General features: G+C 59.1%; 1 protein-coding gene across 1 annotated transcript in view; it reads left to right on the top strand.

Annotated features, from left to right (window-relative positions):
• LOC117646883 (leishmanolysin-like peptidase) overlaps positions 1–21,591 on the top strand; it is a 23,891-nt gene continuing 2,300 nt past the window's right edge. The window contains exons 1-9 of the mRNA XM_034388186.1: positions 1–205; positions 17,994–18,097; positions 19,337–19,367; positions 19,793–19,875; positions 20,085–20,196; positions 20,466–20,647; positions 20,739–20,939; positions 21,048–21,273; positions 21,357–21,544. Coding sequence (XP_034244077.1) covers positions 86–205; positions 17,994–18,097; positions 19,337–19,367; positions 19,793–19,875; positions 20,085–20,196; positions 20,466–20,647; positions 20,739–20,939; positions 21,048–21,273; positions 21,357–21,544 — 1,247 coding nt within the window. The 5' untranslated portion in view covers positions 1–85. The remainder of the gene's footprint in view (positions 206–17,993; positions 18,098–19,336; positions 19,368–19,792; positions 19,876–20,084; positions 20,197–20,465; positions 20,648–20,738; positions 20,940–21,047; positions 21,274–21,356; positions 21,545–21,591) is intronic.

Below are 21,591 nucleotides of genomic sequence, written 5' to 3' on the forward strand. Positions count from 1 at the left end.
GCCCGCTCATGACTCGGTCCGCGTAGCGCCTCGACGTCTCGTCTCGCGGCCCCTGACAGTTGCGCCCCTCTGGCCGCCCCTCGCCATGGCCTGGGCCCCGCGGCCCGCCGGCCTGCTGCTGCTGGCCCTGGCCCTCCTCGCCCTGGCGGAGGCCGTCCAGAGCCACGGCCAGCACTGCTCGCACGTCCACCCCAAAGACGATGAGGTGAGTCCAGGGCAGCGAATGAATGCATCCCTACGGTGCCCTCACGCCCCCACACTGCAACCTCGACCGGCCCTCCAACCGCCAGCCCGGCACCTCCGAAGCCTTCGGTTGTGTGTCTGTTGCGGCCGGAGCGGACACCGGTCGATTATTCGACAGCGTTGATCGGGAGCGGGCAGCAGAAGTGCGCGCTGGTTAGGTTATGTCGTTTGTTTATGCGACAAGCAAATCAGGGTCAGCGGCTGTTTTGGGTTATTTTTAGTTGACGGGACGCGGAATGGTTCAGTGACCGACGCAAGCGTGGAGGATCACTTTTCATAATACCGTTGGAACCCTGTCACGTGCCGGTTCTGTAAAGGTTGTGTTATTCTTCAAAATATGCCACCAGAGAGGATTTGTGCGAATCTTACTGCAGCTCTTTCTGTTTTTCTGAATGGTTTCTTAGTTTCTCTTGTCTCTAAAATTCGTAGACTTTATCAGTAATTATTCTTTGAACTCGGTTCTACGGTAGAGTACAAGAAAACTTGGCGGTTGCAAATGTTTCTGAGCAGAACGCAGTACGAAGTGTGCAAATTAATTTTCTCACTAGTAAGAAAAAAGAAAAGGATTCTTGCTTAAAGTTTAGCTTATTTGTGTCCAGTGCCTCAATGTTCATGTCTATGCTTTATAATATTTAGTATATAATTGTGACAAGGGGGAGAGGAAATTTTTGAGACTTACAAACATTTGTTTAATATTTTTGCCAAAACCATTTAAGTTTCATGTTAAAAGAGGTAACAGTTTCTTCCTCAAAATTTTCGAAGATCAAATTTGATACGAGTGTCTGGGCAAACTAAATGAATCACAATCTAAAAAATAAAAAAAAATTTAAAAAAAAATATATAAAAATTATTAGTTGGACTTCATATTAAGATTTAAATGTGCCTAACGATTGTTGACTGGGGAGCCGCCTGGCCTGGGGTCATTCCAGGTGTCTTGCCGAACCGATGCCCTCCGAGTCCTTAGTCCTTCCTGCCCGTCTTCATTATACTGTACTAGCAGCGTCGCTCTGTCTCTCTCGCACCCCTCCGCATCGCCCCGTGAGTGCGAGAGAGACAGAGCGGCTAGCCTCTGCCCCGAAACGGGCATAAATCCAGCTTCCTATTGCCGGCTCATGGTCCTCACCGTCATCCTGATGGCGTGGCCGTGCTAGCCGGCCGTGGGGTCAGTCCTGTGCCATCTCCGGGACGCTCCGGGACTCCAGCGGAGTCAGGGTCGTCGGACGGCCCGGCCTCCGGACTCGCTCGGAAGGCCATAAAACGCCCCAAAGCCAACCAACAGCCAACAGGCCATCGCTAGCGACCACGATGACGGCAGGCGGCGGCGAGCTCACCTGCAGACTGAATCCGGGACTCGTTTTCGTCGCTCTGTCTCTCTCGCACTCACGGGGCGTGTGTCCCCGCGGTCGCGCCGCCGCGAATCACAGTGTAGTACCCGAGTACCAGAGCAGCACCGGGCAGACGGAGGGAATATTGAGAAAGCACTTGACACTATTTCAAATAGCGACAGTTCCCATTCTCCGGCCGGCCTGGCTATGCTGGCTGCTCGCTGGAGCCGCCCAGAGGGCCGCTCCGTCTCTCTCGCACTCACGGGGCGGGCCGCAGGGGTGCGAGAGAGACAGAGCGCTGTGGGTGGAGTCGTGTTGAGCGGCAGGCTGTAATGTCAAAGGTCGCGCGGTCGGGCAGGGCAGGACCGACGCCCCCCCCCCCCTTTCCTTGCCCATTTGTGTGCCATACGAGATGCTATCGCCGGGCGCGCCGATTATTGCAGTGTGCCGTTCACACGTGATACTCTTGATCGTTATGCGTGTTTCGCGAGAGCCTCGGCAGACTCCTTTTGGCGCCGCGGCCGAGTCGCTCTGTCTCTCTCGCACTCATGGGGCGCCCCGTGAAGGCGCGAGAGAGACAGCGCGACGAAGACGACTCTGCGGACCTTGGTGACGACGAGGACGACGCCGTGGTGTCGCTGTGTCGCGGCGCAGGTGTCGCTCTGGGCTGTAAACCCCGAGACTACGAGTCACCCAGACACTGAGTCACGGCCAGGCCGATTCCGAGCCGAGCCGCTCGCTCTGTCTCTCTCGCACTCGAGGGGTGTGCCGCATGGGTGCGAGAGAGACAGAGCGACTGTCGGTGCGTCAGTCTGTTGGCTTCACGAAAACGCAATAAGCTGGCGGGGCCCTTTTCCATTTTCTTTTTCGGGTGTCGCGGCGTCGCGGATTCTTGGAAGTGACGTTGCGTGTAGTGGCCCGGGCTGGTCAGGGCTAGTCAGCGGTTCACATAATTGCCCCCGCCCACGCCGCCGGCTGTGTACGCACTGCCAGTCTCAGCCGAACGATTCCGAGAGTCGCTCTGTCTCTCTCGCACTCACGGGGCGTCCCGTGGGTGCGAGAGAGACAGAGCGACGACTCTCGGAATGAGTGCGCTGCTGGGTACACTGTGGGTACCACGCGGTCAATGCCGTCGCAGCGGTGGGCGCGTTGCGCGTTTCGCAAGGCGATTTGGCCGCCGCGGCGCACTGGAGCGGTCGCTCTGTCTCTCTCGCACCCACACGGGGCGCCCCGTGAGTGCGAGAGAGGCAGCTGCGCCGCTGCTGAACCACACACGGTCGAGCACGCTGGAGCGAGTAGCGAGTACCCTACCTTGATTTACTTTCCGACGCATTCATAAACAGAGCCCCCCACGCAGAGGGGGCGCCCCGCGGCGCGCAGTGGGCCAGAAGACCGGCGCGGGCGCCTGCTGCCTCACGACGTCGGACACTGCCTGTCCTTTGAGAAAAACGAAAGGCATTGTCTCCTGGAAAACGACGACGATATGAACGAGCGGCCGAGGAAGCTTTCGGAGGGCCTTTTGATGCCTGCTTCGGTTTCCTTCGGCGGCAGTGCGCGTCCTCGCCGTCCTCGGCTTTCTCCCATAAAACGATGGGTAAAGTCCGCGACCGCACCGCACGGCACCGCACGGCCGGGGCACCGACCAGCAAGACGAGCAGCGTGCCTTCGCGTACGCTTCGGTTGTTTCCGACTTTTCTTTGGCAGTGTCGCACACACGTGGAGCGGCGACGGTGTGTGTGTGTGGTGTCTGTTAGTAGCAAGAGTTATTAGTCTTGGTGTGGGGGACTTCCTGTATTACCGAGCGCATAGTTAGTGAGACGGCGGGTCGCGTGAGAGCGCCTGCGAGGTAGGCCACCGTCTCCACGCCCGTGTGTGACCTACCTCGCAGGCGCTAAAGGCAGAGCCGGTATTCGCAGCGTTCTGCGCCACAACGCCCTGGCCGCAAGGGAGGCGCGTTCGGCAAGGCCCTGCCAGCAAGGGTCAGCACTGCGTGCGTGGACACTGCGTGGACGCTGCGTGGACACCGCGGCGCGTGCTGCGCCGAGTCGCTCTGTCTCTGTCGCACCCACACGGAGCGCCCCGGGCGCCCTGCGAGTGCGAGCGAGACGCGGATAGACTGACCCCGATAATTGAGCAGAGGCTCGCAGTTCGGAGAGCCTGACCAGCCTGACCGCCAGCCAAGGCCCTGCCAAGGCCCTGGTGCTGACGAGGCAGAGGCAGTACACTGACTTCTCGCTCCACTTCGAGTGCACGCGCAGAGCACGCAGAGGCTGTTGGCTTTTCTTCCAAGTTTCGCACCAAACTCAACGGAGTGTGATAATGCGTGCGTGTGTGTGGTGTGCGTGCGTGCGTGCGGAAAGAAGCTGCGCGCGCGGGAAAAGTTTAGCGGAAGTGACTTGGGCCTTCCCTGCCCGTCCCTCGGCCCGGCCCTGTCTCTCTCGCTCTCGTTGCCGCCCTGCCTCGGTGCGCTTGCTCCGCTGTTCGCTCGCGCTCTGTCTGTCAGCAAAAGTGAATGGCAGGTTGCTTTGGGCTGCGCGTTGCTCCGCGTTGCTCCGGCAAGGCGGCCTTGGCGCACCTCGGCGTGGCCTGGGCAAGCCGCGCGCGGTTCCGCGTCGTCAACCCGACAACCCGACCGCGCGCCGCGGTTCGCGCTTCGCGTCTGCGGTTTTCGACTCGAATCGAACAAACGGGACGACGACGGCATGATGGTGCGGCGATGTCTCGGCGATGCGATGCGATGCCGTGGCGGGGCGGGGCGGGGTGACCCCGACCTTCCAGTGTCCCTGAGGGTCGCGGTCTTACGCGGCGGGGTGGGCAGGGGATCAAGGCGCCGGCTTTATAACCGCCGTGTGTGTGTATCTGTTTGCATGTCTGTCTGTCTGTCTGTCCACCCCGCCCGCAGTGCCGGGCCCCGGGGGCCGCTGTGTGGGCGCTGTGCCGCGGTGCTGGGGGGTTTCGAATTTCGCCAACGCGCACAGTGGGCCGAAAACGGTGGAGGAGAAGGAAAGGCAGCTCGGAACTCGAGAATATATGAAAATCACACGGGAAGTGCGCGGCGGGCGGCGCGGCCTCGGTGTTGCAATGATTATTGGATAACTTTGACTCGCCCCTCGCACGCATCATCGCGTGCTACTTCACCCCGAAAACGGCTTGCCCGACACAACACATGTTGCGCTCTAGTCCTTCAAATTCTGTAAATTAAATAAAAGTATCTTCAATCTAACACACCGATATATTTAAGCGCAGCAATTTTTCTTCTTTTCAGCAGCGAACGCGGATGTGTGTGTGTGTGTGTGTGTCTCTGCGTGCGTGGCTGCGTGTGCGGTCGGTTCAATGCCACGCCGTTGTTATTACTATATTATTAGATTAGCGGCTGATGGGCCGGTCGTGAGGTTGCGAGGCTGCGGCTGCGGCAGACTCACTCCGAGAGTCGTCGCTCTGTCTCTCTCGCACTCGCGGGGCGTCCCGCGTGGGTGCGAGAGAGACGCCGCGACTCTCGGAGTGAGTCCGCCGAGGCGAGGGTGGCTGGGCCGATATGCTAATTGCACCGCCTTTTGTTTGGCACGGAGAAGACGCCGAAGAAGATGCTAATTAACGAGCCATCTGGCCGACCGGCCGAAGGGCAGCGCACAGTGGGCCAGAAGACCGGGTGGGGGCGGCCAAAACTCGAGACGCGTTTCGAGCTCTAGGTCGCTCACTGTGCGCGCCTAAGTTGTTTACCAGTGTCCTTAAAAGGGGCGCGGAAACTGGTGGCCGGCAGGGCAGGAGTCATTTAGGTCCGGCAGGGTCCTACAGTGTAAGTGAGCCGCCGATACTTTCGCGTCCGAGCCACAGGCAAAGGCAAAGCAAAGGCAAAAAGGCAGACAAAAGGCTTGGCTTTTGTAGCGGCGGCATGTCGGCCTTGATCGCTCGGCCGGCGTGGCGCCGCGGGCCTTTGCCTTTGCACCTGACACTGTGCCAGTGCGGTGCTGCAGGCTGCTCTGTCTCTCTCGCACTCACGGGGCGTCCCGTCTCGCTGCGAGAGAGACAGAGCGACGAAAACGACTCTCGGCATCAGCGTGCTGGCTGGCTGGTACTCGCGAGGTGGCGTGGGCACTGTGCCTGGGCTGTGTGCGCCCCCACGGGTGGCTGCCGGGCCAGCCCCGCGGAGCCCCGCGCGGGGTTCACGGTCTTGCAATGTGCACGCCACGCTCGCTTTCTTTGCGGTCTCGGCCGGGCCGGCCGGGCCAAAAGGCGAATCACCTGTCCTTCAAACTGGGAAGAAAGACAGAAAAAAAAGCAAAACAATAAAAAAAATTTCTAACCAAAATAAAAGTATCGCAACTTAACAGATATTTAATTTGCACAGTCAGTGACAGTTTATGTTTCTGAATTTAAAACAAAAAAATTACTGCAGATTTTATGAGGAGTGTTGAAGTTTTCGTTAATTTTTTTTATTTTTTTTTTGGTGGGGCGCATGTGCAGTCGCGGCGTTTGTCGTGTCAATGCTCGCGCGGTCCCCCCACGCGCGACACGACACGCGAAAATGAGTGAGAAAAAGACGCTGGCCCGCGGGGCACGCGTCACGCGGTATTGGGACACGCGGGGGCCCGCGTCCCATTGTGTTCCACCCTCGCGGTGCCACCAGGTTCCACCTCATCCACTCGCACACGCCGGGCTTCGTTTGCTGGGCTTGCGAACCTGCCGGCCGCTGCACTCTATCATTATGCATCGCCAAGACCGCATTCTTTTTTTTTCATCCACTTTTTTTTTACACAATCTGCATGCTATTTGCACAATGCGAGCAAAGTATGCGAGAAAGAATGCCTCGAGAACCGGCTTTCTGTGTGACCTAATACTAATGAGACACTCGGCTTTGGCGCTTGGATCGGTCTCCCTCGCACCTACACTGAGTAGAGAGAGGGAGAGAGAAAGGGGGGAGGGGGGGGGGAGCAGCTCAAATCAACAGGCGCGTGATACAATAGTGTTTAAAAGTCACTTTTTTAAAAATTTAATTTTGTTTGCGAAGTTGGCAGGCGCTGCCTGGGTGCTGCCCTTCGCCGTTTACACACACCGTAAGTGAGGCACTCCGTCTTTATTCTGTGGTAAAAACGGAGCCGAGTTGATGAAAGCGCAATTACAGTGGCGCAGTCAGTCCTTCGAGGCGCCGAGAATTACGTCTCTTGTGTTGTTTTTTTTTTCTCTCTTTTTCTCCTCCCTTCTCGTGTTAAAACTCTGCGACATTCTCCGCGCCTGGCCAAGGCCTGCCAAGGCCCCCACAGTGCAGTCACACAGTGCAGTCACACAGTGCAGTCACACAGTCACACCGCGCTGCCTGCGACCCCAGGCCTCCGCCGTGATGACCCGGTGCACCCGAGCGAGCGGCGGCGGCAGCCGGCGCCACTACACTGATTCCGAGAGTCTGTCTCTCTCGCACTCGCGGCGTCGGTCTGCCGTGGCTGTGGTCAGGGCGGTGCGGTGCCATTAGGAGATTCATCCGGTGGGAAGCGTCTCTTTCGCAGAGTGAGTGAGTGATGGCGAAGGGCTCGTTCGCGTTTCCTGAAAACAAAATCGATCCTGACTTTTCGAAACAACAACGCGCGTTTTCGTCTCGTCTTTTTTTTGTCAGGTGTATTGATGCAGCAAAACGTATGGCGGTGCAGTCACTCTCGGAATCAGTCTGCAGCGCGCGTTCGCTTTATTACATACTCCCCCGAGTGGGTGTCACCTGGACTATTGCGTCGACGCCGACCCCCCCCCCCCCCCCCCCCCCCCCCCCGGAAAGCCTGGAGGCCCGTCCGCCGGACTCTCCAGCGCGCGTGGGCGCACACTGTCCAGGCGCTCCTTGGCGCCGGACAAGACTTAGGGCCCGCCCGGACAAGTAACATGGAATCTCCCCATAGCTGCGTATGTCCGTGGCCCATCCGGTCACAGATTACCCAAGCTTTTTACTCCTCTTGAATTCAAGTGAAAGTCTCTCGACTCCTCCACGCTCGAGATGCCACACCTTGAAGTGTTGATTTCAATCCGCTGGCTGACGGAGACGCGTGGAAAAGATTATGACGAATGGGATGCATTTAATGTTCCGCTTTTGTTGTTGTTGTTGTTGTTGTTTTTTTTGCGGTGGACACGTGCTCAGCCTTGTGCGCACCTTGCGGCACCTTGTGTGTCGCATCGCGTCCTTTCGCCTCGCCAACCGCAACGCAGTGGCACTCGTGGCACACCGTGGCACACGCACCCGGCTACCCTCTCACAATTTGCATTACAATTTTAACTAACTTAAAATTTTTCATCCCCCCAAAAAAATTTCAATATTTTTTCAAAATTTTAACATTTTTTCAAAATTTTAATATTTTTTCAAAATTTTAATATTTTTTTAAAATTTTAACATTTTTTCAAAATTTTAATATTTTTTCAAAATTTTAATATTTTTTTCAAAATTTCAATACTTTTGGCCGTGGATTCATTACAGGCGACACGGCGAGCCAATTAGGCACGTCCCCCGGGGACGACGGTGTGGCATGGCACTTGAAATGGCTAACGGCTCGGACTTTGATTACGCGAGCTCCGAATTGGAGCCGATATTGGCCCGGCCTCTGGGCGCTCTCTGGGCCCTCTGGGGCTTCGCTTCTACGCGCTGCCAGCCTTTGCACAACACCGTAAGCCAGCGATAGCCAGCTTTGGTCCATGACGGGGGGCCTCTCTGATCGGACTACCAGTGAGGTGACAACCTCGGTGACCTCAGCGCTCTGTTGGCTCAGCCCGGTTAGCGAGGTGATTGATTGGTTGGCTCAGCCAAAGCCGTCCCGAGTTCGTGCGCCTCTCTCCCACCTGGACGCAATCAGGATGAAAGGACCAGAGTCGATGCGGCTAAAATTTTGGGCGAGGAGGAATTAAACGAGGCCTGATGCACGTTCAAACGATCGTGACGTCACCTTGCTGGATTCCCAGTGCACCGGCGCCCCTCTATCTCCACCAGTGCAGGCCCCTCGGTGTGTACCGGAGCTCCCGTATATCTCGTCGCCTGATTGGACTCGGGGAGACTTGGCTAGCAGCGCCGGCAGCGCCAGCAAGCAGAGCAGTCCTGGACAAAGCTGGTGTTCCACTGGAACCAGGTCGAGTGCTCCGTTTGCGTGTGTTTACTTGACGTGTTGCCGTGTGTGTTTGTGTGCGCGCACACACAGCACACACACACACACAGTCCACACACCTGAAGCCTTTTCCGCGATGTCCGCCGTGCCGCTTGCAAGGAACACTTGAGTAGTTTTGTCGATAACGGGGGCACAAGATGTGTGTGTGTGTATGTGTGTGTTTGTGTGCGTTGGCGTGGGCGCTAGCAACAAGGCAACCCGACCTGACGCGAACTCAAACAAAAGAGCTCCAGGAGGAAGCATCGACAAAGTGAGCCGCCGTGTCGAAGACTTGGCCGGAGAGCTTATACGACTCGGTTCGTCGGGACGCCTTGAGTGCGCGTGTTGCAATGCGCGGCGTGCATAGTGCGCTGCTGCGTTTCACTGCTGCTCTGTTTTTCGCCAACGCAATGAAGTTTTCTTTCTTGGTGGCGTTTTATTGGTCGATGGCGATGCAAATTGCACGTCTTCCCCGTGTCAGCTGGAAGAGAGAGAGGGGGGGGGGGACTAGAGCGGCAGACTGACTCCGAGAGACGTTTTCGTCGCTGTCTCTCCTTCTCGCCCTCGTGGGGAAGTCCCTTGTGAGAGAGACGGAGCGACGAAAACGACCCTCTCGGAGTGAGTCTGCCGGCATGCCCGGTGGGATTGCCGCGTGTTCGGAAAGGTTTCGATTTGAATAACAAGTCGCGGGCATGCTTGCACGCTTGCATGCGCACGGCCGAGGCGGCCGAGCCAAAAGGCGCACCGCCATTCACGACCCCACGGGCATTCGGAAAGCCGCAGTAAAAGTAGTGCAGAGAGAGAAGATGTGGAGATATTAAGACATCGATATATCGAAATATTAAGACATCGAGATATCGAAATATTAAGACATCGAGTTATCGAAATATTAAGACATCGAGATATTGGAATATTAAGATATTTAGAAATTAAAATCCAGGCCAGGCCAGGCCGTCGCGGCGACCAAGACGATCGAAAATCGATGACCGCGACTCGGCGGCGCCGCGGCGGCAGCGCGGCAACGCCCAGGCTGCACGGCCTGCACGGCACACTAGTAGTGCGGCTGGCGCCGTCTCTCTCGCACTCACGGGGCAGGCCCTCCGGGTGCGAGAGAGAGAGACAGCGCGCCGACCTGCTAAATCACGTCCAATACGCCTCGCCGTGCGCAGGGCAGGGCAGGGCAGGGTCCCGCGGGACTTTCTCTGGCGGGGCGGGGCGGGGCGGCCAAGGGTGCCCCTCGGTCGGCCGGTGCCTCTGGAATGAGATCACGACGACAGCCCGGCGATTGCGATGGCTCTAGTCATCATGCATGCCGTGCCGTGGGGATCATCGAGACAATGACGATGGCGATCATGATGGCCGTGCCGGTGATGAGAGCAGCGTCGTCTGCTGGCCATGCACGTCGCGCCACGCCGTGCATCATTGATGCAGTGATTCCGAGCGGCATGGCGGCGCCGCGGACTCATTCCGATGGTCGTCTTCGTCGCCCTGTCTCTCTCGCACTCGCGGGGCGTTCCGTAAGGGTGCGAGAGAGACAGAGCGACGAAGACGGAATGTCAGTCTGCTGCAGAGAAGGCCGCGGACGCTCTGAAGGGCGAGCACTGCGAGCACTGACAGAGCGGGCAGAGGGACTGCTTGGCCTCGCGCGGGCGCACCGTCGCCTGTGGGAAAGACAGGGAGGGAAGTCCATCAGGCCGTCCGGCACACTGATTCCGAGAGTCGTCCTCGTCGCTCCGTCTCTCTCGCACCTGTGCGGGACGCCCCGCGAGGAGGGTGACCGACCGACCGGGCGGCAGAGTGACGTGGAAGCGACACGGAAAAAAATCCGTGGTCGTGGCGACCGAATCTCGATCGCCACGACCATCTTTTTCGATAGCTTGGGGGACTACCGGATTTCTGATCGTGAGAACCATGTCACCGAGCTGAGGCAAGCTGGCCATCAGAACGACTGTGTTGATTGTGACAACCAAGAATAAGGTATCCTAGAACCGTCGTCCATCAGTTGCAGGGAAGGTATGATTTTAGTGCCTCTTCGAGACGACCAGAAAGTTGCTTGAGAGAACCAACTCATCTGACACTTCAGCCGATATCTCGTTCGTGGGGAATTTCTATGCAACGCTCAGCAGACTCTGTTTCAACTTGGTCGGTGGTCCTCGCAAATGTAGTGTTTCTGACACTGTGATCCGAAACTGGCATCACAATTAAAAATGAACGAGTCGGCACGGCGAAGACGCCGCACCGTCGTTCTCTGCCCGATTGAGCAGATAACAATTGGTTGGGGATCATGCCTGAACCTAACCTATTGACCGAACGTAGACGCCAGCGAGAGGCAACATGAAAATGCGTTCTTCTCGACTTCAGTGTAATATTTTGTTCAGAGTTTTTAGCTGACGGCTAGAGAACATATTTACCGAGGCAACAGACAACATTATTTGCGAAAATTATTTACTTGAGTAACATAAATCGGAAATACTAATAGGCGAACGGGGACGCCGCCACCAAGCGGCAGGTCCGTGAAACCTCGACTCTCAGAACCGAACTTCCTTGAGCAGAGCGGTCGGTTGTGACGATCGGCTCGGGCCGACCAAGTGACTTGTAAGAGGATAAATACGCTAGTTGGTTGTCTGAATCAAGCCGTTCGATGCCCACAATCACTGTAACGACAACTGAGTACATCCGATCGTGACGACCAACAGCTTTTTTTCCGTGGACTTTCTGGTGTCGCCGACGGGAGGGACGGGACGGAGGTTTATGGCGGCCGTTTCGGCGACTGCGGGACCGTCACACTGCGAACCGCAATGACGCTCCAGGAAGCGCGTCCAGCGCGTCCCTTGCCGCACTTGCACAACGTGTCATTGCCGTGTCGCCACGCACACACACACACACACATCGGGGCGGTAATCGTCATGCGGTGCCAAGGAGGGACGTCCCTTGCGGCGGCCAGCCGAGCAGGCTGTCTCTCTCGCACCCCACGGGACGCCCGCCCGGAGGACACCCCCACGGAGTGGCCGAGAGAGAGAGAGAGAGAGAGAGAGAGAGAGAGAGAGAGAGAGAGAAGAGAGAGAGAGAGAGAGAGAGACCTGACGGACGGGCAGCCAAGGAGACGCTACGCGACGCGGTGCCACTCACCGCAAAAGAACACGCGGAGGCCCCCGTCGGTAGTTTTGTCCAGTGTGGCCGCGCGCTTTCTCTGGGCAAAGCCTGAGCCAAAAGCCAAAAGCCGAAGGCATCACACTGGAAGAATCTTAAGCAAGCGCCACCCGGGCGGTCGCCAACAGGGACACTGTAGTCACCGTCTCTCTGTCTCTCTCGCACTCGTGGGCCGAACATAGGTGCGAGAGAGACCAACGGAGGGAAGTCCCGTCCTGCCCCGCACGTCGCAGCCCGTCGTCCGAACAACGCGTGCCGTTGCCGCTCAAGGTGCGCCTTCTTGCAGTCCGTCCGTCCGTGGCTAAACTGTCGTTAAGAAGTTGCAGTGCGGTGCGGCACAGCGCGGCTCCCAGGCACATTAGTCACTGTACATTTCGTCTTTCAGCTGCCGTGCTGCGGAGCGCTCTCTCTCTCTCTCTCTCTCTCTCTCTCTCTCTCTCTCTCTCTCTCTCTCTCTCTCTCTCTCTCTCTCTCTCTCTCTCTCTCTCTCTCGCAGCATAAAGGCGCGTCGTTCCTTCCGCGACGCGTCCGTCCGCGCGTCCGTGTCACTGGCCGTGCCCTGATGAGCCGCCAGCCGCACGTAATTTGGCTCCGGATAATTTATCACGGCCGACAGCCAGTGTCGCTCCGTCCGTCTCTCTCGCACTCGCGGGGCGGTCCGTGTAGGGGTGCGAGCGAGACGGAGCGACGAAAGCGGAGCGCTGTTCGAAATGAGGCGTGCCATGCCATGCCACGGCGCTACCGTCCGGGAAAGCAGCGGCGCGTACTGTCTCTAGCAGTGCGCCAGTTCTCATATCAGGAGGGCCTCGACCTGCCTCTGTTTTTCGTGCCTCGCACACACACACACACACACGCACACCAAAGCTCGTTCACGCTCTGGCGTGTGGCTCTGTTTAGCCGAACACGCTCTCCTCTAATTGTCCGTCGGCTCGTCGCTCCGTCTCTCTCGCACCCGTACGGAACACCCCTCGAGTGCGAGAGAGACGGAGAGACGAATACCGACTCCCGGGCCGGGATTAATGAAGGCCGTGTCTTTGTGGCGTTCGGGCCGCCTCGTACCTTTGGAGCGCCTTTGGAGCAGAGTGCCCCAATGAATTGGAATGAATTGGAGGGCCCTCCGTGGGCCCCGCGCCGGCCCAAGACCACACTGGGGGCACGCCGCCGCGCGCTGCTGCAGGCCCATTACGAGAGTCGTCTTCGTCGCTCTGTCTCTCTCGCACTCACGGGGCTTCCCGTATGGGTGCGAGAGAGACGGGGCGACGAGAACGACTCTCGGAATCCGTCTGCTATGTGAAGGCAGGCCGGCTATTCACACCCAGCCTGTGGAGCCTGGCCCGGGGCTTTTACCTCACACGGACTACAAGACTGAGAATGCATCACACACACATACACTGGCAGGATGGGCGGCTCACACTTACCTACCCACACTCACAGGCGGTGGAATGTTATTGGGCTTGTAACGCGTGAGATTCTACCAATATACTCGCTCTGAAGGAATCCTACGCCGGTACGAAAAAAAAAGCATAAAAACCAAACAGTTACCCGATTTCGTTTTCTCCTGTCGCTACACCGCGAGTCGCGGATCATATTCAAATCGGCGCTCATAAGCAAAGCAGCCGCGTGGCGGCGGCACTGCACTGCAGACTCACAGTCGTCGCTGTCTCTCTCGCACCCTTACGGGGCGCCCCACGAGTGCGAGAGAGACAGCGCGACGATTCTCGGAATGAGTCTGCTGCTCTGCATGCTGCACGGCTTTCTCCGCGAAAACGGGCGCCTGGCTAATCAGGGCGTGGTTGTCGTCCTCCGGGATCTGTCACTGCACTGCGAGGCGGATAGTGTGGCGGCGCCATTATCCGCGGCGCCGGCGTCGCGCTGTCTCTCTCGCACCCCCAGGGCCGCTCGGGCCGGCCCGTGAGTGCGAGAGAGACGGCTGCAATGAGCGCCTCCAGGCGCGGGAAGTGGCGTGCGTACACTGGGTTTCGGGCCGCCGTCGCCGCCGCCCGAGGCCTTGCCGTTTTGCGCGCCAAATGTGTGTCATTTGGCGGTGCCGCGCTGTCTGTCGCTCGCCGCCGTGATCCTCCCTCCGCCATAGCGCTAAAAATCGTCTGCTACGCATCAAATTTGCTTTTGCGTCAATGTTGCGTCGCTCTGTCCTTCTCGCACCCATGCGGCCCGCCCCGTGAGTGCGAGAGAGACGGAGCGACGAAGGCGACTCTCTGGCGGTGTAATCCCGCCCTGCCTTTGGCGCTGCCTTTGCCTTTGCCACTGCACTGCCAAATGGCACTGCCGCCGCGGAAGCCGTAACGCTCGCCGCGTCTTTGTTGTCGCGCCGTTTGAAGTCTCGCTCCGTCTCTCTCGCACCTCCACGGGGCGCGCCGTGAGTGCGAGAGAGACGGAGCGCGTAGCAGCGCGTAGCGTGACAGGCCGCCGCCCCCGCACCGCCCTGCGGCGCCTTTTGCGCCGTCACTGTAAGGCACTGCAAGGGCGTTACGTGGCTGCAGTCTGCGTGTGTGTGTGTGTGCATGCGTCTTTGTGTGTGTGTGGCCGCTGGAGTGTGGCGCTGGACAAGGGTGTCCAGTCGCCAAGGGGCCGCTGCCGGTCCATTCAACCTGCACTGGAGCGGACGACGGTACGGCGCACGCTGCCGCCGGTGTGTCTGTGTGTTGGCGTGTCGGTGTGTCTCTTTGTCGGTGTGTTGGTGTGTCTGTGTGTTGCGGCCACCGGAACTGGAGCGAATTGGCGCCCTGTTACACCACGGGTCCCCGGCTGGCTGCGTCCGGAGCGCCGTGCCGTGCCTTTGCTAAAGGCTCCAGGCGGCCGGCGCGACACGGCGTGTCTCGAACGCGGCCCGCGGGTCTCACTGGACACCGCGCTCGAATATTCGTGACCGATACCCCACTTTACCGGGCCGATGGATAGAAAAGGGCGGGGCGGGGCGCGGCGGGGCGGTGAATGGGCGAAATAGCCGGGTGAGGCAGCACTGGGAGCACCGAGAGGGTTGGCAGTTGAAAGCCCCGATATTGAATAAGAGCAGGCCGCCTCGCCGCCGCCCGCCCTGCAGACCGATTCCGAGAGTCGTCGCTCTGTCTCTCTCGCACTCGTGGGGCGCCCCGCGTCGGTGCGAGAGATACAGCAGCGACTCTCGGAGTGAGTCTGTTGCGCGGCCGGTGACTCGGTGATTAGCAGTGTCAGCAAAGCAGTGGCGTGTCAGTTTAAGCGGACGCCCCGTCATGGCACGTCATGGCGGCCCTGGCTGGGGCGCTTTCTATCGCCAAGCGAAGCGAGCGAAGGGCCGACGATCGCCCAAAGCGTGAGTGGTGCGACTCTCGCAGCCAAGGGGATGGAAAACATGAAAGCGTTTTCGCCGCGAGTTTCGACGCGAGTTTCGCTTGTTGCGCCTCTTTGTCATAATCACCGATCGGAGAGCAGCGGCCTTTAATTGTCCTTCTTTTTTTCGCCGCCATTGGAGCGCCATCGATTGTGCCATCGGGGCATCCGAGTGGCTGCCGCCTTGGCTGCCGCCGCCGGGAAAGCTTTCCCGCCTTTTCTTTCCTTTTTTTTCTTTTTTTTCGCGGTTGCTTCAATTTGCGCGCGAACGTGGCGCGGCGGCGGCGGGAAGCTTTAAATGGAATCGAAAGCAGTATCGCCGCCGAGTGGCAGAAATAGAAACTTTGTTGCCGGAGTTCTTCCATCGCCGTCTCGCAGTGCCTGACTGCCGGCCTGCCGAGCCATTCGTCGCTCTAACTACATTGCAAAATGATTATTTTCCAACCGACACCCAAAGAATTTTTGTTTGAAAAACAGTTTTCTTTTTTCGTCGCACTTTTTTTTTGGTGGGTTTTGTGTGTCACTAGGTCTTCCTCCTCGGTGCCGATGATGCATGCATCACAACAACGACCAAAACAAACCTGTTTTTCCGCCCAGACGTCCTAGACCGGCGAGTGCGGCAGGTTGTTACAGGCAGGCGGGTCATCGCTACAGCCCGGTGGGGGAGTGAGTGGGCTCATCCAGGCTCGCCACGCACCAACCCGGCAGCAGCAGACTCGGAGTCGTCGTGGTCGCTCTGTCTCTCTCGCACCCTGACGGGTCGCTCCGTGAGCGCGAGGGAGGCAGAGCGACGAAAACGACTCTCGGAGTCAGTCTAGTGCAGTGGTTCTCAACCTTAGGGTCGCGACCCCAAGTGGGGTCGCGAAAAAATTTTAAGGGGTCGCGGCGAGGTAGCTGGGGTCGTGTTTTAGGCCGATTTTAAGCAGCCACTGCGTCTGATCCGAGGCGGGCATTTTGCTCCTCAACGGGCAATCGGTCTTTGGACCTTCCTTTAGCATGCCTTTGTTACGGAGTGCAATTATCAGTCTTAGTTTGGGAGCAGTATTGTCTCAAAGTTGGCCGAAACGCTCAGAAATGTCTATGAAAAATCGTGTTTTGGGCCGATTTTAAGCAGCCACTGCGTCTGATCCGAGGCGGGCATTTTGCTCCCTCAACGGGCAATTGGTCTTTGGACCTTCCTTTAGCATGCCTTTGTTACGGAGTGCGATTGTCAGTCTTAGTTTGGGAGCAGTATTGTCTCAAAGTCGATCAAAACGGTCGCAAGTGTCTTTGAAAAACCGTTGTGACTATTTTGGTCAACTTTGAGACAATACTGCTCCCAAACTAAGACTGATAATCGCACTCCGTAACAAAGGCATGCTAAAGGAAGATCCAAAGACCAATTGCCCGTCGAGGGAGCAAAATGCCCGCCTTGGATCAGACGCTGTGGCTGCTTAAAATCGGCCCAAAACACGATTTTTCATAGACATTTCTGAGCGTTTCGGCCAACTTTGAGACAATACTGCTCCCAAACTAAGACTGATAATTGCACTCCGTAACAGAGGAATGCTAAAGGAAGGTCCAAAGACCAACTGCCCGTTGAGGGAGCAAAATGCCCGCCTCAGATCAGACGCTGTGACTGCTTAAAATCAGCCCAAAACACGATTTTTCACAGACATTTCTGAGCGTTTTGGCCAACTTTGAGACAATACTGCTCCCAAACTAAGACTGATAATTGCACTCCGTAACAAAGGCATGCTAAAGGAAGGTCCAAAGACCAACTGCCCGTTGAGGGAGCAAAATGCCCGCCTCGGATCAGACGCCGTGGCATGTTAAAGGAGGGGCCCCGTGGGGTCGCGAAATTTTTCCTGGGGGTCGCGGAAATTTTTGGCTTCAAATTTGGGGTCGCGAGCCGAGAAAGGTTGAGAGCCGCTGGTCTAGTGGGCCACCGCCGCCTAGTTTTCTGGCGCAGTGGTTCTGCGGAGGGCTCGGCGCGGTCGGCTCCGTTGCATCAGGTTACCGCCGGGCCCCGGCAAGCCAAAGGGCATCCCGGTGCGGTGCGGCTGGCGGGGCCGGCCCGGCCGGCGATGATACAAATTGTTGGCTCGGATGAGCCCCGGCTCCAGCCCCGGCCGCGCGCCGTGCGCCGTGTTGGCGGCGAGCCGATAGGCCAGCAGAGCCTGGCGGAGCGGCGCAGCCCTGCCGTGTATTGGTGTCACGACGCGGGAAGCTCCGCGCGGCCCAGCACAGCCTGCCGCAGCCCCAGCACGCCGTCGTCGTGATGCCGGTGACCCGCGGCCGCGCTCGCCGGCCCGGCGGCCCCGCGGCTCCAGGGTTGTGATAGGCTACCGGGAAGGTCGTTGAGGCAACGATTCCTAATAGTAATGGCGATACTGCACTCAGGACCGATTCCGCGAGAGTCGTCGCTCCGTCTCTCTCGCGCCTGCAGGGGACGCCCCGCGAGTGCGAGAGAGACAGTCTGCTTCGTCCTTTAGGGCGTTGGAGGCGGCCTTAAGCGCTTGACACTGGGCGCGCCTTGCCGGGCGCGCGATGGCGCCGCGATAGGCGTGGTCACCATGCGGCGCCTGGCCGTGCCGGATCACCATGCAGATGGCGGCGTGGTGATGCCCGCCCGGTGATTTATTGGCCGCGATGGTGTCGCCGTGATTGCAGAGGCGCTGTGGCGAAAGCTAATGCGGCGCCGTGGTGATGACCAGGCCCATGGTGGTGACCAGGCCCATGGTGGTGACCAGGACTGTGGTGGTGACCAGGGCCATTGTGATGTGACATCCGTGGTGACCCTTCCGTGGCCACTGTGCCGCCGTGCGTGTGCTCAAGGCCGTTGTTCTCCTTGCTGCAGGTGGTGCGGGACGTGGACCTGGGCGAGCCCCACCACGTCATCAGGAAGCGCGCGGCGGACCAGCCGCTGCGGATCCTCCTCTACTACGACCAGAGCGTGTACAGGTGAGTTTTTGGCAGTGTGGTTTCCGGCTTTGTTTTTTTTGACGGAGTGAATGGGAACGCCCGCGGAGTCGAGGGTAGGCAGTCCCGTCGAGCAGCGGCGCGCGGCGGGCTGGCCTGGCCGGCATTGCCATTACCATTACGGGCTGGCTGGCGCCTGCTTGATGGATGCATGGACGCGAAAACAAAATCATCAACCAGTTCGGTGACACTCTTGTAAAGGAAAAAGGAGCCTTGAAAATTGTCATCAAGTGGCAATCAAAATTTGGACAGTGCTCCCCGCCGCTTGACCGCTCCATAAAACGGAGGCGCTTTTACTGCGAGGCGTGTGTGTCTGCCTATGGCTCGCGGCTCGGCGGCTCGGCTAGCAAGCAGCGGGGCTGTAACTCAGCGCGCCCACCGCGCGGACCAGTTCCTGTGATTGCAATGTCGGACGATGGGAAATAAAAGAGACGACGGCGTCGGCGAGTGATTTCTGGCCGGGGCGGGGCGGGGCGCACTGTGAAAATCTCGGTTGTCTCGGAGTCCCGCGGACAGTGGCGGTGCGTTGTCGGCGACGGACAGACAGACTTACAGTGGCCCTGGCCGACGGAGCCGAAAACTGTCACACGGGAAATTGGCCTGGATGCGCTGCTCGCGCGCGGCCATGCCGTACTTACTTTACAATGCAGTGCAATACGGCTGGCGCGCGCGCCGTCCGTCCGTCTGTCTGTCTAATGTCGGTAATAACGTGTGAGCCCCGCGGCGCACGCGCGTGCCCCGCCCCGCCCCGCTCCACGCTCTGAAAGGCACCGCGGTGCGCGCGGTGCGCGTTGCGTTGGGGTGGCCTTGCAAGGCCGCGGCTTGGGGCTTCGCGCTTTACTTCGCACTTCGACACGCCGGCGAGGCGTCGAGTCGGCTTTACGGTGTACGCCCCGAGTGCCGAGTGCGGCGGAGTGCAGTGGCAAGTGTGGGAAAGTGCTAAGTACCCGCGGCCAGGCCACACAGGCCATACAGCCCCCCGCGGCGTGCAGCGCAGCTCCCGTGTCTCGTTCCGAAAGGAAAGGACAATTTATTTTTTTCGGTTGTCGTTTTGAGGTCTTGCTCTGCCGGCGGGCCAGCATACCTCACAGGCGGCCAACAGGCCGGCGGGCTCATTGCGAGAGTCGTTTTCGTCGCTCTGTCTCTCTCGCACTCATGGGGCGTGTCTACACTGTCCCTCAACGCACCGTTCTAAAAAGTTGCTCTTCTCTCTGTTTCCAGGCTGGAGGAGGAGAAGTTTGAACTGATAAACGTGAGTACCCGCTGCTTTCTTTCTCGGATGCAGTTTTGTAATTTAATTATTCGTGCCAGCCGCCTGGGTCGCCCCGTCTCTCTCGCACCCCTGCGGCCCTGCGGGGCGCCCCGTGAGTGCGAGAGAGACGGAGACAACGGCTGATGCAAAGCGCTGCGGTGCAATGCAGTGTGGTGGCGGCGGCGTCCGGCACGTGGCCCCGCGGTGGCTGCGGACTCATTCCGAGAGTCGCTCTGTCTCTCTCGCACCCATACGGCGCGCCCCGCGAGTGCGAGAGAGACAGAGCGACGAAGGCGGACTCTCGGAATGAGTCTGCGGCTCGCGGTCGCCGGCTGCGGCGTCCGGTGCGGCCGCCGGCGTTTTAATTTTGCCGCGCTTTCGGATTATGACTGCGCGCTTTACCCTTTCCCCCTTTTCTGTTCCAGAACACGATCCTGCCGGAAGCGGTCCGCTTTTGGGAGAACGCGCTCATGGTGCGGCGTGCCGGCTCCACCATCCGCCTCAACAGGTGCGGCAGCGCGACAGAGAACCTCCTCTTCTTCTCCTTCTCGCGGCGCCCTGCAGCAGACTCATTCCGAGAGTCGTCGCTCTGTCTCTCTCGCACCCGCACGGGACCCCCCGTGAGTGCGAGAGAGACAGAGCGACGACTCTCGGCATCGCAGGCGGCGTGAGGGACGGCCGGCACTGAACCCGCGGGTCGCTTTCGGACTGTTGCAGAAAGTGCGCCAACAACCAGCTGTTCTACCGGAAGGACGGCGTCTTCTGCAAGAATGCCTGCGACGAGAAGACCATGTGCGGCGAGGTGGAGGTGCCGGAGGAGCACCTCGAGGTGGGTGCGAACTTGCGCAAACCTTGGCGCAAACCTTGGCGCAAACTTTGGCGCAAACCTTGGCGCAAACCTTGGCGCGAACCTTGGCGCAAACCTTGGCGCGAACCTTGGCGCAAACCTTGGCGCAAACCTTGGCGCAAACCTTGGCGCAAAACCTTGGCGCAAACCTTGGCGCAAACCTTGGCGCAAAACCTTGGCGCAAACCTTGGCGCAAACCTTGGCGCAAAACCAGCGTTCAAACGGCCTGATTGTGTTACTCGGCCACACAGGTGTGCCGCACGTGCAACGACACGGGGCAGGACTGCGGGGAGCTGGAGGGCTCGAGCCAGGGCGCCGGCATCGACGACATCGACTTCATCTTCTACGTGTCGGCCATGCAGACGGAGCGCTGCAACAAGGGCCAGACGGTGGCGTACGCCGCGCACTGTCAGCAGGAGGCGGCGTTGGACAGGTGAGCCAACCGCAGCAAAAAAAATAAAGTGAAGTGTTTGCGCATGCTGGCTGTGCGTCGAGAATGAACGAACTCACGGTGTGTCCGGCAGGCCGATCGCGGGCCACGCCAACCTGTGCCCCGACAACATCGTGACGAAGCGCCAGGAGCAGGAGATCCTGCTGTCCACCGTGAAGCACGAGATCCTCCACGCCCTCGGCTTCTCCGTCAGCCTGTACGCCTTCTACCGGGACCAGGACGGCAACCCGCTCACCCCCCGCGAGGAGAACGGCAAGCCGCTGCTCAACGAGAAGTGAGTCTGCGAGGAGACCTCTCTGTCTCTCTCGCACTTCGGGCAAATCCACTGTGCGGTGTGGAGCTGCCGGCTGACGCTTGGCCGCTCGGCCGTTGGCGGTTGCAGGCTGCAGGCGCGGCAGTGGAGCGACCGCGTCATCAAGACGGTGCACCGACCCAAGTGGGTGGTCCGCGGCGGCGCCGTGGCCCGCGACGTGCTCATGATGGTGACGCCGCGCGTCGTCCGCGAGGCCAGGGACCACTTCGGCTGTCCCACGCTGGAGGGCGCCGAGCTGGAGGACCAGGGCGACGAGGGCACCTCGCTCACCCACTGGGAGAAGCGGGTCTTCGAGGTCGGTGGCAGCGTGGCGGTGTTTGCGCGTTTTGCATTTTGGTCCACCCTTTACGTGAGTTCTGACTTTCCTTGGCCCGCCAGAACGAAGCCATGACGGGCACGCACACCCAGAACCCCGTCTACTCCCGCCTCACCCTCGCCCTCATGGAGGACACGGGCTGGTACCGCGCCAACTACAGCATGGCCCAGCCCCTCATGTGGGGAAAGCGGCTGGGCTGCGACTTCGCCATGAAGAGCTGCAAGGAGTGGATGGACCTCAAGCACAAACAGTGAGTCGAGCCTTAGGTTGTACACGTTTTTTTTCTGGCAAGCGCTG

Source organism: Thrips palmi, unplaced genomic scaffold (assembly GCF_012932325.1).
Source record: "Thrips palmi isolate BJ-2018 unplaced genomic scaffold, TpBJ-2018v1 HiC_scaffold_2, whole genome shotgun sequence".
In the NCBI taxonomy this organism is placed as follows: domain Eukaryota; kingdom Metazoa; phylum Arthropoda; class Insecta; order Thysanoptera; family Thripidae; genus Thrips; species Thrips palmi.